The 14,774-nt window shown below is 34.7% G+C and overlaps 1 protein-coding gene across 2 annotated transcripts in view; it reads left to right on the plus strand.

The window, feature by feature from the left end:
- Nucleotides 1–1,090: 1,090 nt before the first annotated feature.
- Nucleotides 1,091–14,774, plus strand: part of LOC121410890 (angiotensin-converting enzyme-like) — a 41,409-nt gene continuing 27,725 nt past the window's right edge. The window contains exon 1 of one of the 2 annotated variants that reach the window (XM_041603253.1): nucleotides 1,091–1,459. Coding sequence is in view for 1 of the 2 variants with exons in the window: in XM_041603252.1 (XP_041459186.1) it covers nucleotides 14,206–14,225 (20 nt within the window). In the remaining variant the exon portion in view is untranslated. Of the gene's footprint in view, nucleotides 1,460–14,014; nucleotides 14,226–14,774 lie in introns of those variants that run through there. The other variant, XM_041603252.1, reaches the window with a different exon arrangement.

A 14,774-nucleotide genomic window follows, 5' to 3' on the forward strand; every position in this document is an offset into this window, starting at 1 on the left:
GATATGAGGTGGTAATTCTACGAATGAATCTTAATGATGATGCTAATCACACGCTTAACGTTTTTTTACCTTAATTACTACTATCTATACCCGTTTTTCTTTCCATTGAATTTATTGGCGCATTTTATTATCGCTTGTTTGTTTTACTTAGATATTTCCCATAATTTCATCTCTGGATTCCATTCCACCACTCATTTTTCATTTTAGATATTTCCTGACTGTAATTGTTGTAACAAGCTCATCGAACATGTCAGATTATTCGTGTTATTAGTTATGTCGCAAAGATATACATGTGAGTGGTCGCTTTCAAATATTATATTTTTTAATTGTGATGTATGGTCCATTGTTTAAAAAAAAACAGTCATTGAAATAAAATCAACACATCAAATTGATTTTTGCAAGCGGTGTCGCTCCTGGCACAATTAGATACCAAGCCGACTCCATTGTTTTTATGTTTACATGTAAAGTCATGTGTACTGAGCTTGTTTTTATGTCGTTGAATCGGAAAATAATCAACCTACTTTCAAATCATAGGTTACTGAGTAAAACTGGAGACAGAAAGCGAAAAAAAAATGTCGAGACTGGGAGGAAGATATTTTTTCTTCGTTTTTTATTCATTCATTCATTCCTTATTTATTCATTTATTTTTTATTTAATTTTGGGGTGGGGGGGTGTCAAACATGTTTGAAATGGCTGTAGACATAGTAAATATCACGAACAGCACCGACAAAGTTATACCATAAATCTTTTTTTGAAGAATCGTTGACATTTGATTTTTTTTAACACGAGTCTCCTATCAAGCTGCTGACTAAAGTAGTGAGGTGAGAAATGAACGTTATGAAACAACCAAAATGATAATGGAACTCAAAAAGCGTTAGTTGTTAATTCAATTCTTGACTCCTCCCCCAGTTCTTAGCAAAGAGTAGGCTGCGACCTCGATCGTTCTCACGCAAGCGAGTCAGAATATCATATCGCAAAACGTGATTTTGGTGAACGCACACGTATCTCATTCACAACATCCAATTAGCTCATCACTCGGTGATTGTCGCTCGTCAAGTCAAAAAGATAATTCGCGCGCTTACCAAGCCGTGCCCTCCACAAGGCTATCTGAAGTAGATGTTAATAAAGCGACTCTGTCTCTCTTTTTGGATGGTGTTTGGGGTTGTCCGGTTTTAGGATCAATGGACCGGACCCAAAAGACTCCTATCTTATGACGCGACTAGGAAATGAATCGAGACTATAAGCTCACTAATAAACATCTGTAAGACACCATTGTCTGTGAGGCGTGGACACGTATATATTTCGTCGTTGTAGGTCTTCCTTATTTCCAACAAGAAAATAAAAACACACTATTTATCGAAAGGAATACTTTCTAGACTAACTCTAACTCTTGAGGGGTATATTGGTCCCTGTGAGGGGGCTTTCTCAAGGTGTGGTGAAGACTCTGTCGTACCATCTGGTAAGTTTATTTTATTTTTTATTTTCATGGTTTGGTTTTAAGGTACTCCAATAGGAAGCACAATATCAGTTATTTCAACAATTGCGTTTGATGACACACAGACTCTACATTCAATTAAGAAAATTAAAATTTTTTGACAGATGAATTTAAGTCCCACGTTAATTTCAATTTATCGTAATACATTGATTATTACAACTTAGCATACTCGTTTCCTAAATCTTGGTTAATATTACATACTAGCTTGTGATACTCTCAGAAGGGTTTGATATCACAGTGGTGTACAGACAAGGGTGGGGCAGGGCTTGGGGACCATTGATCCCCTAAAATTTTCACGACCAAGAAAGAAGGGAGAAAAGAAGGACGGAAAAGAAGTGAAATAGTATTACTATGTTAAAATCTAATACCTATTACAAGATTTTTGCATCAAAAAGTTATATTTTTTCTCTCTCGCAGCGTTTTTTGATTTTTTTTTTGGCTTACTACACTACTCGTATGAAAAGTCGCTTGATAATTAAAAAAGAAAGTCAGCATTTTACATGCTTGTAATCTAAGCAATATATAAAGTTTTCTATGAATTCATAAGAAAATTTATATCAATTTTGTATACACGCATACAGAGAAAATGCGTGGATTGTTGAATGTACCAACTCAAACCGATTGCTCATAGAATACGATCGTGTTAACAATGATAAAATCAGTGACATAATTAGAATGACTTTTTCCTACAATAACAGGCTGTAAAATTTATATTGGCTCTGTAATGTAATTATAACATAATGTCAGTCATTTTTTTTTTCATTATGACCAGCCATATTTGAACAATAACGTATTTGTACGAGATTGCTTCTGCAATGTAATATTTTTTTCGCAATATTTCTTTTACATGTATTTTCATAAATATTTCACAGTTCAAGAGATTTGGGTTTAACTTTTCATCGTTTCGATTTAGACGTTCAAGGTCGAGTCCCAAATATAATTTTTATGATGTCCCACGCAATATATAAAGATTCAAGTTCATTTTTCATTTCCCCCAAATTACAAAAGAATAATGATGATAACAATAATAATAATGATAATATTGATAATAATAAAATGATAATGACATAGTGATTCCTATAACATTTCATTCAATTTTACTTCATTTCATTCATATCCATTTCCAACAATATAAACATATGATATGCAGATACATTGCACAACATGTAGAATATCTTAAAATGTTAATGTTAAATGTCCAAACTAATAGAATGTACATCAGTTGTTAACCGGGAATGGTTACTCAGCGGTAGAGCGTCCGCCTCATGAACGGGAGGTCGTGGGTTCGATCCCCGGCCGAGTCGTACCAAAGACCTATAAAAAATGGGACCTTCTGCCTTCTTGCTTGGCGCTCAGCATTCAGACTGGAGAAGGGTAATAACATATTATGTTATGCGGGGCCCGCTGGAAGAGCAGTATTATGATTATTATTATTATGGCTACCCTGGGTAAATAAAACGTTATTATTTTCTTCTTCTTTTCGTCTTCTTCTCTTACTACCTCTACTCCTCCGCATGCAACTACTACTACTACTACTACTACTACTACTACTACTACTACTACTACTACTGCTACTGCTACTGCTACTGCTACTGCTACTGCTACTGCTACTGCTACTACTACTGCTACTACTGCTACTACTGCTACTACTGCTACTACTGCTACTACTACTACTACTGCTACTACTGCTACTACTGCTACTACTACTACTACTACTGTTACTACTACTATTGCTACCACTACTACTACTGTTGCTACCACTACTACTTCTACTACTTCTACTACTACTACTACTACTACTACTACTACTACTACTACTATTACTACTTCTACTACTACTACCACTACTACTACTGCCACTATACTTCTTCTACTTCCACTCCTCCTCGTACAACTAATACTACTACCACCACCACCACTACTATCACACTTTGACGACGACTCCTACTAGTACCCCCACTCCAATTTCAATTCCCCGCAAAATGCCAGAAAGGGAAAGTGGATTTTTTTCTTCAAGTTGCTATACCATTTACGATCCTGTTTTATACTTCATCCAATTCTACAAAAGGATTCCACGAAAGCACATAATATATTTTTTCAGATGAAAATGATACCAGCACACCTAAAAGTGGACTGAAAGCGATAGTATGTGACTTTTTGTGTAGGTGTCACGTTTCAAGTTCAATACTTATCATGTGGAACTAGTCGTCTCTGCAGGCTTCTGTCCAAATTACCCTCCGAATACTGTTCCCCGAGCTGGGTGAAGCTCACCTTGATTGTTTCATTTTATTACATCTCCTGTGATTACTAAGTGAGGACAAGTAGGATGTGTCAACCTACATGGAAAGGTGAAAATCAGCGGCATGGGAATCAAAACTCTTAATTTGATTTGTCAGACTCGTGATTTAGGACAGTGGTGACGGTTTGAGTAAACCGTTCTCACGATTGCTCTGTTGACCAGACCGAGTCTGGGGAAATAATACACGCACATTAAGTATCAAGTTGAAACTGGAAATAGGGAAGAAGAAAACAGATAATAGAAGACGTGAGTGACTTCCTTGATCAAAAGAAAAAAAAAGTACAAGCTTGAATATGATTGCCCAATTTTTTGTTGAAAAGGTGTAAAGACTTGTGGTTTACATGAACTGAATTTCTCATACTCCTGTATAAGATTTACCTTGATGAAATAAATTCAAGCTTGCATACTGTTCACAATGACAGTTAATGGCGTAAATCACATTTAAACATAATGTTACACAAATATTCTTATTTAGAAGAGTCTTTCCAATATTGTAATCATTCGTATTCTCTCCGATCGCAAGGAAATATTAAAATTCCCAAACCCAAGAGTGAATGCTGTCGAAGAACGTTCTTATATAGAGGATCACGAGAATGATCTACCATCTACAATAAAATTATCAAATAGCCTATTTACTGTTTATAAAAATCTAAATCAGATAATTCAGTCTTGCCCTGAATACTAGCGACAAGTGGGTGGGTGGGGGGGGGGGGGAGTGCGTTAGGGTATAGATGTATTCTCTTGCAGTCTTTGTGTTGTTTTTCATTATTGTTTAGTTCAATATTATGTCATGTTATGTACAGTAACTGTTGTTACATATTCTCTGGACCCCAGGGAAGAATAGTTTTGTTATATTAACAAAGCTGAGTGGGTTTATCCAGCCATCTCACTATACTTTTGATCTTATTATGTACATAAGTTTACCTTGCATTGTTTTCAACATTGTGATATGGAAAATAAATACCAATACCAATACCAATTGGCTCTGCAGAGGAAAATTAATTCACGAGAAGGCTTAAGATTTTTGATAGACATTTAATAAGTTTTATTTATCTACAGTCCTTTATTATTCTTAAAAATTTCATAAAATGGTTTGGTTTGTAACAGTTCAAAATTATCATCTCCCCTCATATACATGCCGTATGCTTATTGCGGCCAATCTATTAAAACGAGAGTTAATCCTACATTTACTGATCATGAACCTAGTCTCAGGCATTGATCTTTACCTTTATCATGACAGTCAAGAGTGGGAAAGAATGTAGGAATACTTCCATGGTGACAGCGTGAGCCATCCAAGTCGACATGTTTTCTATGATGGGGTCAATGGCCCGAAGCTAATGATTTTGCGATTCAGACGTGCTCTGATTATCATTAACAACATCAATTCTACCAAGTTTATCTTCATGATTGGAATAGTTATTAGAAGTAGCTCCATTCATTCGAATTACAGCTTTTCTCGAATGATTAACAGGAGGAATTGCTGAACATAGCATGGAAATTTAATATTTGCCAGCGTAAGCCTATCTAATATGAATATCGAGGAATAGTCATTAGGAATTGACCCTTAATGTTTGTGTATTGGTTTACATTTTCCACGCTTACCAGAAAAAATCAAATGTGAGCTTTCGTAGCATTTAAGATTTGCAATTTCAAAAATCTATAGTAAATCGGAATAAGCAGAAATCAAAGGAAATATATAAAAACTCCAAAATAAAAAATAATAATCATTTTGCCTTCATGATGTTGTCCTCTTTATCGATTGCTTATTAAATGATTAATTTTACCTTTGATACACTATCACAGAAAATCAACGAAATAACCTAGTCAGTTATTCTTTTTGTTTCGATGGAATGATATAACCAGCAATTGTGTTGCACCTTCATATTATTCAGGGAAGAATGAAACACGTTTTATATTTTGAGCTTGAAAAGATGCTGAACTAATGAACATTATACGAATGTTCAGAAAAAAACCTGTTATACGAATGCTCTTAAAGGGTTACCCTTCTTAATGCCACACGTTGATTGGAATTTATACATGTATATTTGAATACTATTAAACTCATTAATAATAAATGAATATATATATATATAAATATATGTATATATATATATATAGAGAGAGAGAGAGAGAGATAAATCACTTCTAAAATTTGGTATACATGAATGATTTTTTTTCATTTCCTTTAAATGTTCTAGTGAATAAATAAATGAATATAATCATATGGAAAATTTATTCATCGATATATGTTGTCTACGAGAGGCAATATTATCGAAATAGTTGTAAATAAATGGAGTATATAATCAAGAAATTAATAATTCAAAAATTAAACAAGCCTTTTGACGTATCATAGGCTTACAATTAACATTTACAACAAATTGGCTTATAACCATGGCTAATATTTAGGATTTAAAGTATTGTTTAAAAGAAAAAAAAAGTTTTGAAATTGCATCTTGCTATAGTAGAAAATATGTAAAGGTTTTAAATTAAGGATATTGCGAATCCAAATGAAGGGATTGATATTTTGATGCTTTCTTATTTGATGATAAATACATGGTAAATTAGATTTGTGCAAAGCCTACAAAGACGTGTGCGTTGAATTGCTGCTTCATTGAATCTAAATCAATAAATAATAATTTCGTTGTTTTCAATATATTACACTGTTCAATTTAAGCCGTTTTATTTCTTATCCGTAATATTTCTTTCATCATTATTACAGGGCGAGTAACTCTTCAAAATGAATAGCTGCACGGAAGTGGCGTTAATCGTCTTTGAATTTCATGCATAAACTACGCATTTCCTAACACCTGCTACTCCCAAAGTCGGAGGAAGTTCATTTATTTCTTTCGCATTTAAATACATTAAGAAGAGAAAAAAAATCCTTCACCTGCTGAACAATTTTAAAACTTAAGCTTCTAATGATAAATGAGTAAAATTAATTTCGATTCATTATCCCCTCTCAGACAAATTAATTCTCGGCAAGAAAATATTTGTCGGGAAACTGTAGCATTGGTATGGTATGAGTTTATGAAAAAATTGAGGCTTTATTATGGTAATCTTAAAATTAAACCAATTAATCAGGATTATAATGATAGTAAAAATAATTAGAATTTTGATATTGCTACTTCTTATTCTACTATTATTTCTTCTTCCACCACAACCACCACTACCACCACCACCACTACTACTACTACTACCACCACCACCACCATCACCACTACTACTACCACCACCACCACTATTACTACCACCACTACCACCACCTCTACTACTACTACTACTACTACTACCACTACTACTACTGCTACTACCACTACTACTATCACTACCACCACTACTACTACTACTACTATTACTACTACTACTATTACTACTACTACTACTACTACTACTACTACTACTGCTACTACTACTAGTAGTAGTACTACTACTACTACTTTTTTCTTCTTTTTCTTATTTTTCTTCTTCTGCTACTATTTTTAATAGTACTGTTTTATTTCAAACTCTTTTTAAATACCAGCTTGAATGAATTATTAAACCAAATATGACACAAGTTATTGTATATGGAGTCAATACGTAAAACCAACCTGGACATTTAAGTTTCCTCGATCGTGCATGTAAATGGAATCAAGTATATAGCATGTACAAAGAAATAATGAATGATATGTTGTGAGATACAAATGAACATAATCATGATAATGGAGGTGTCTCTGTACAGCCCAAAGACATATAATTTATCAGCCCATATAAGAGTTCATGCAGCCGTCATAAATCGAAACTCTACCTTGTCCTGCGTGTATTTATCTAATTCCATGCCTACAAATGGTTTCGCCGTTAATGAATTGAGCGATATCTTGAAGTTTCTTCAACAAAATTCAACGTATAAGACTAGTAACCTTAATGGTAAAGGGAAAAGTTATTTGAATTAATACAAATAAATAAACCCAATTTGAAAAAATATATTTCTCAATTCCTGTCAATGTCAAATGGGATAAAACTCTTCGACGGGACAGCGAAAAATAGCAGAGCAGACTTTTATAGTATATTCGGCAACAGTTTCTAAGAATCACTTTACAATGCACAGGGATGCAAGAAAATTGTACCAGATTTGTCGTACTGTTATGGAAAACATGTCGAAAGTACCACCACAGTTGTACAAGACTGTCTTGATCACATTGTTACCACACACAATACATAAAGTAATAAAAGTAATATATATATATATTTTTTTTAGTAGGGACATAAATGTGGAGCGTTGTGGCCCAGTGGATTAGTCTCCGGACTTTGAAACAGAGGGTTGTGGGTTCAAATCCCAGCCATGGCGTAGTTTCCTTCCGCAAGAAATTCATCCACATTGTGCTGCACTCAACCCAGGTGAGGTGAATGGGTACCTGCATGACAGGAATTTATTCCTTGAAAGGCTGCCGGGCTAAAGCCAGGGTAATAATATCCAAGTCCTTTGGAAGTGGATAGAGACGTTATTTACAATGTGTTATGCGCTATACAAGATATATATAATTTCCTTTGTCGGGTGAAGTTGGGTTTTGAACAATGACAAGCCGCCATGCCTCAGCTGGATCAAAGCATTTGCTTCGATACAAAGCTAGTGCTTTGATAATAAATTATAATTGGTATGGTGTCGAAAATCTGTCTATCTGACGGTCAATTGGACCAGGGTTGCCTAGCCACTAACCCGTCTCTGTGGTCTAGTGGTTAAGGCAACGGCGTTCAAAGCTGGGGGCCCGGGTTCGATTCCCGGCAGAGACATTTTTCGGCATCACCAATGTTTCCAAAGGGTAGATAGCTCTGGGGAACCTTGATTTAAGCTACGCCTACCATTGTTCTCTTCATCCATTTCTTTACACAATATTTAAAATAAAAAGAGTTGCCAAAGCTGTTGTACATGTATAGCTTCACACACATTAATTTTGTATACTTTCTCCCATACGTGTACTGTATCAAAGCACTAGCTTTGTATCGAAGCAAAAGCTTTGATCCAGCTGAGGCATGGCGGCTTGTCATTGTTCAAAACTCAACTTCACCCGACAAAGAAAATTATAATTGGTATGGTGTCGAAAATCTGTCTATCTGACGGTCAATTGGACCAGGGTCGCCTAGCCACTAACCCGTCTCTGTGGTCTAGTGGTTAAGGCACCGGCGTTCAAAGCTGGGGGCCCGGGTTCGATTCCCGGCAGAGGCATTTTTTCGGCATCACCAATTTTTCCAAAGGGTAGATAGCTCTGGGGAACTTTGCTGTAAGATACGCCTACCATTGTTCTCTTCATCCATTTCTTTACACAATATTATATATATATATATATATATATATATATATATATATATATATATATATATATATATATATATATATATATATATATATATATATATATGTATATATATAGCTCTTGCGATTCAAATCGAAATTGTTCTTGTTTTTTTCAGACTAATCGCTGTTACTTGCTGAGCGCCGTGTGTGCTTGAATCCCCTTGGGATTTGAGAATAGATAATTTCGATCCCACAATACACAACGAATAATCGTGAATGATATGATACCATAATGCATATGATTTTGATAATCTTGCCACGTTGGTTATACAGTACGATTAAAATCGCGCAATTTTGTTTTGTGTGAAATGGTGGAAAATAATTCGTGTATTATATTAAAATCGAAATTTGAATTGTGCTCCAAATTTCTTATTTTCCTTTGTGTGTGAACACTCGTACTACCGTATCGTATCTGTGAGAACTTTGAAAGTCATAATCAAAGTCTGAGAGGTACATGTGTTTTATAAGTTATCAACCAAGAAAGTGCTTTGATCTCATGAACAGTTTCTTTATCATACCATGCACAGCAAGCCTAGAGCTTTTTGAAACACTGTCATGACCGTAGTTACCTCTGATTTTTTTTTTTAATTTCTCACATCACCCAATTGTACCGTATCTAAATTTCATTTACATAAAAGCAGGAGCATAGATGCTATCTGATCATTAAGATGCATGGGGAATGAGAATCTTTGGAATAAACTCAAGAATAATCATAAGATAGGTATCTTATCGGATAAACCATCTCTATTGTACCACGCTCCGCGAGTTTGATACCCAACCCCCACCCCCTTCATCTTGATTCTTATCTCGAAATGATCTCGTATTGCAAATGATGCCAGAGTTTGGAAAGACTGGTGCAAATTATTTTGGTAGACCCTACATCTTTCCACAAATTCATGGCAAAAATTTTGAAGAGTAAAATACCGCAAATCTGATTTAGTTATTTAGTGATTGTAATCGGTATATAAGTGTGAGGTAAATAAAGTTTATGATCAAAATCAAGCGTAAAGATGAAATGTGTCTCTACAGGACAGCGTGTGTACGCTATTTGGGAGAGTACTTCTTCAAGATTCTTCAAGGACTTGGAAAATAAGTAAAATATGAGACAAAATAGTATGATCATGATTTATTTTATCCTCCTCATCCTCCTTATCATCATCATGTTGTTTTCAATGGCTAATGGCTTTGTTCTTTGACGAATCAATGTGCAGAATTCTTGTTTTCAAGCTGCTTATGAACTTATGAACTTCTAATGAAAAGTTTGATCTTGACCCGATTAAACCAATTCTTGTTTTGAAACCTCTACCATTTAAAGCATAGATATTCAGCTCTATCATGATCCCCCCAAAATTGGCCCAACAAAAATAAAGTGTAAAAATAGCAATTTCTTAAAATGTGAAAATAACTATTTTGTAGCATGTTTTAGATCAAAAGTTTCACCTACATTACAAAATCTTACATGTCCTAATAGAATGATTCTTCTTCTTTAAAATGATAGCAAAATCATGAAATTTAATAGATATTTAAAGCAGCAATGACCGAATCAAACCCATTATGCAAAATCTCTCTAGTCATGAATATTACTTGGATGAAAGAAGCCACTATTTTGGGACCTGCCTACTGACTAGCCTATTAACGAGGTGAATTCGAGTCCCAAACGAGGTAAGTAACACTTAAAAATCCACAGAAAAATCTGAAGTTAACAAACCGGAAGGGTTAGTCTCGACAATCTTTTGTTATTTTTGCTGAGGGCACGGAGCTAACACAGTTGAGGGTTATTATGGAACTCTTTCCATAATTTGCACCTTTCAGAGAGGTGCAAAGTTACAAATTAAAAAAGAAAGTATTTGTGTAGTTGTTTCAGCCTTCAAGGCCTAGATTATATATGATTATATATCATCTTGTCGCACACGTAATCATGTTTTCAGAAGAGAGATTCATTATAGAGATTGGGCTGTGAAGAGGAGCCTATATTTGGCGGGAAATATGGCAGACAAAATAAAGAAGGGAATTGTAAGCTCAGGTGAGATGGATATCTTTCAACAAGATGAATATTATCTTATTCATTCATATCTCTGAGAGTTCGAGAGATACAGGACGTAGGTAATTGTATAGATGAATGCCTCCAAGCTGTTTACGCCACTATTCATCTTACATATAGTGATTGTTGAAGCTTTCCTGGTTCATGATATACATGTTTAATCCATCTCAAGTTTACTTTTAGTTGTGAGAGATAATAAAAAATCTGAAACCCTCAAGATTATATGAAATTACATCCGTGAAGAATTAAAATCCATTTATGAACTTCAAGTTTCCGTACTGCCTTTTTGTAAAGACTCACTGTTGTTTCATACTCCACATTGAATTATGATTCTGGGAAGTGCTTGTAGGTCGTTGAAGTATTTCAAATTGATCAAAAGAACATTCTTCTCTAGGGGCTGACAATATAATATACCAATCATTTGAAGATATGAAATGACATTTCATGATCTGTATTCCGACATACTACATTAAACTCTATATAATCTTTTGCATCGCCCTTTTTTCAATCCTATTGTTGGCCCCCATATGCATTATTCTTTCGTGTTCATTAAGAAAAGTGCGCACTTAGTTACCAATAATGGCGCCTTAGACCACTCGGCCACGTTCACATTTATGAATTTTGCAATCTGATAGGTCGATTTGTCTGAAAGACGTATTTCTATAACTACATTATTTGAAGAAAAAAACCCCAAAATAATGTGAGCCAATATCCCGTTTTCATATTTTGTTGTTGTTGTTTGATGTTATAATGATTTTATTAAATCTTACGCTTAATGTGTGGTGGTGACTTGATATGAAACTATAGTCAATATTCTACATTTTTGAGTAGGCCTATGTTGATCCTGATCTAGATTCCTAGATTAATTCATAGAAGATACAATGGGGAAGAGATCACAGCTTGAAACAAAAATCCTATACTGCGGCTTAACTAAGGTGTACATAATGAACATATTAAATTGAATTATGTGTTTTGTCAATAATCGCAAACGTTTGATACCTGCGTCTGTAATTCTTTATACTTTTACTTCGTTTGTAATTTAAAACTAAAGGAACAAGAGAGAGGCAAAGGGAGAGGGAGGGGTAGAGGAGACAGAGAAGGGAGATTTAGCTGACAATGAATTCAGAAATGGAACAAAATATAATTAAAGACATGATTCGTTTGGAGAGTGCGTGTGAATGTTTCGTTTGTTTTGTGTAATTGTGAATATCGTAAATAGATTAAAAGTCGTTATTAAGCCATTTAGAAATGAATTTCATTATTGATAATAAAATAATGATTGCTACAAATACTACCCTGATACCGATATAAAAAATTAATTTGCTTCCATCCTGCTTAAAGTGTCCCAAGCCTAAAAAATCTCCCATACCGTCAAATTAAAACTCACTGAATATTAAAAAAACCCACGATATCCCTATTGATACTTTGTCTACAACAGTGGCGTTGGAAATATAGAACTCTCATAATTTTATCCGCACTACGATAGACAATGGGTGTGTGTGTGTGTTGTGTTTTGTCAGACGTGTATCAATTAGAAATGATTATTTACGTCTGGGACCGACCTTTCACGTCACCATCCGAAAGACGTGACCAGGGCTCGAACCTCTGCATCAATATTTGTAACTTCCCCAAAAAGGCACAGCTTGGATTACAGGCGCACGCCACAACGCCCAGTTACAATTACATAGATTTAATGTAATTTCGGGAGGTATTATTTGTATTTGTTTGTATGTATAGTCAGACACTGGGAAATAAAAAACATGGCGAGAAGACGAGTTGTTTAAAATGCATTTATCCATAATTATTTGTATTATTTTTTTGACAAATATTTCAAAGATGTGGTATAATTGATGACATCCCGGGCATTATTTAAAATATCCGATTGACACTGTTGCCCCAAAAGCACACAATTACGAAATTTCAGCAAGGTCATTAATCAAGCCTATTTTAAATGCAAGTTCGTTTGTGATTTGGTAGGAATTTTGGTTTGAAAAAAATCGGTGCATCCTTATTTCGCAATCGCAATCGACATTTCATGGAAACTTGGGTTATTCACCAATAGTCCACTATAATTATGACATTAATGTTGACCTAAATTTTATATATTGATTTTTTTTTCTAATAGGTCGCATTTTCGAAATTGTCTATTCAAGCGATGTCTCTTTATTTCTTCATAACTATATCATAATGATAAACGCGTTGCCCATAGGCCTATAACTGCTTGCAATTTGAACCAATATATTCTTTTTATTATTATCCATATATATACATAGAATATACTCAAGTGCGTATTACAATAATGTTCTCCATTATTACCGTGTTTACATGTGATCGGCTTTTGGTTCAGAACCGCGAGCCGATGCAGAATCGGATTTTGGGTTTATCTTGCACCGCGTTTACACGCTGTTACAGCTCGCGAACTCGGTAATTGTTATTACGAAATTTACTCAACACTGCTTAGGCTGTGCTGCCTACGGGCGCTCAAGCATAGTATCCGGCAGGAACTAATTCCTGCCAGGTACTAAATTACCTCACCTAGGTCGAGTGCAGCACAATGTGGGTTATTTTTCTTGCTGAAAGAAATCACGCAATGGCTTGGAATCGTCTCTTAGATTAAAAGACGAGAGTCAGGACCACTAGCCAATAATGCAATAATGTATGGATGTGGTATTTTTTCATGATAATCCATAAAAAACGTGACTTGTTATTGCAATAAAGGTTAGATTCTCAATCTTCTCCACAAATTAAGAGGATTTTCGTGTGACCCGTCTAGTCTAGTCAAGCATGAAGACAGCTATTGAAATGGTATTTCAGAGGCACTGATTCTGAGAGGCATACAATAGGTTTCTAACTGCATATATTCCCTTGTATTTTAATGTGAATGGTACGTAGTATACAGTTAACTACGCATTGCAGACTAAACTGTACAATGTTGTTGTGGTAGACCACTGTGAACTACTTCTTGCATTACCTTGCATTAAAATGATAGATATCCTGTATCGGATTTACATTTGCACCAATGGAACCGAGTCAACCTTAATATGCAGCTCTTGATGTGGATGTAAGTCTGCCGCATTATATATACGTAATGTTGTTATATTTATATACATAGTCATTAAGTAGTCAGAAAAACATTGACATTGACAAAGGTATTTGTGTCAGAAAATTCATAGTTCACAAGTTTTGTATAAATTTTGTATCTGCATTCATGATGATGCTGATTTTTCGATACCATATATAAATGTACTACACTGTACTTTCCTCCGTCATTCTGCATGGTAAAAGGTATTTCTTTAATGGTACTAAATTCATGACAACTTTTGTGCGACTTTCCACTGTTAGTATTTAGTAATTGTCATGCTTACCGTAAAATATTTGGAGGTTTACATTATTTTTACCGTTTAATTGGGTCTTTTGTAATTTTTTTCACTGTAAAAGTGGGCTGGGAAAGGTACGCGTCTTCCCGTAGAAATACGGTATTTTATACAGTGTTGGTAACCCCCCCCCCAAAAAAAAAAATACTGCTATTCAATCTCAAAACAAATCCACATCCAAAGACTTGGATCTGAATATAAGTAAAATTAATTCTCATTAGGACTCATAATTTATG

This window comes from Lytechinus variegatus, chromosome 3, assembly GCF_018143015.1.
Source record: "Lytechinus variegatus isolate NC3 chromosome 3, Lvar_3.0, whole genome shotgun sequence".
In the NCBI taxonomy this organism is placed as follows: Eukaryota; Metazoa; Echinodermata; class Echinoidea; order Temnopleuroida; family Toxopneustidae; genus Lytechinus; species Lytechinus variegatus.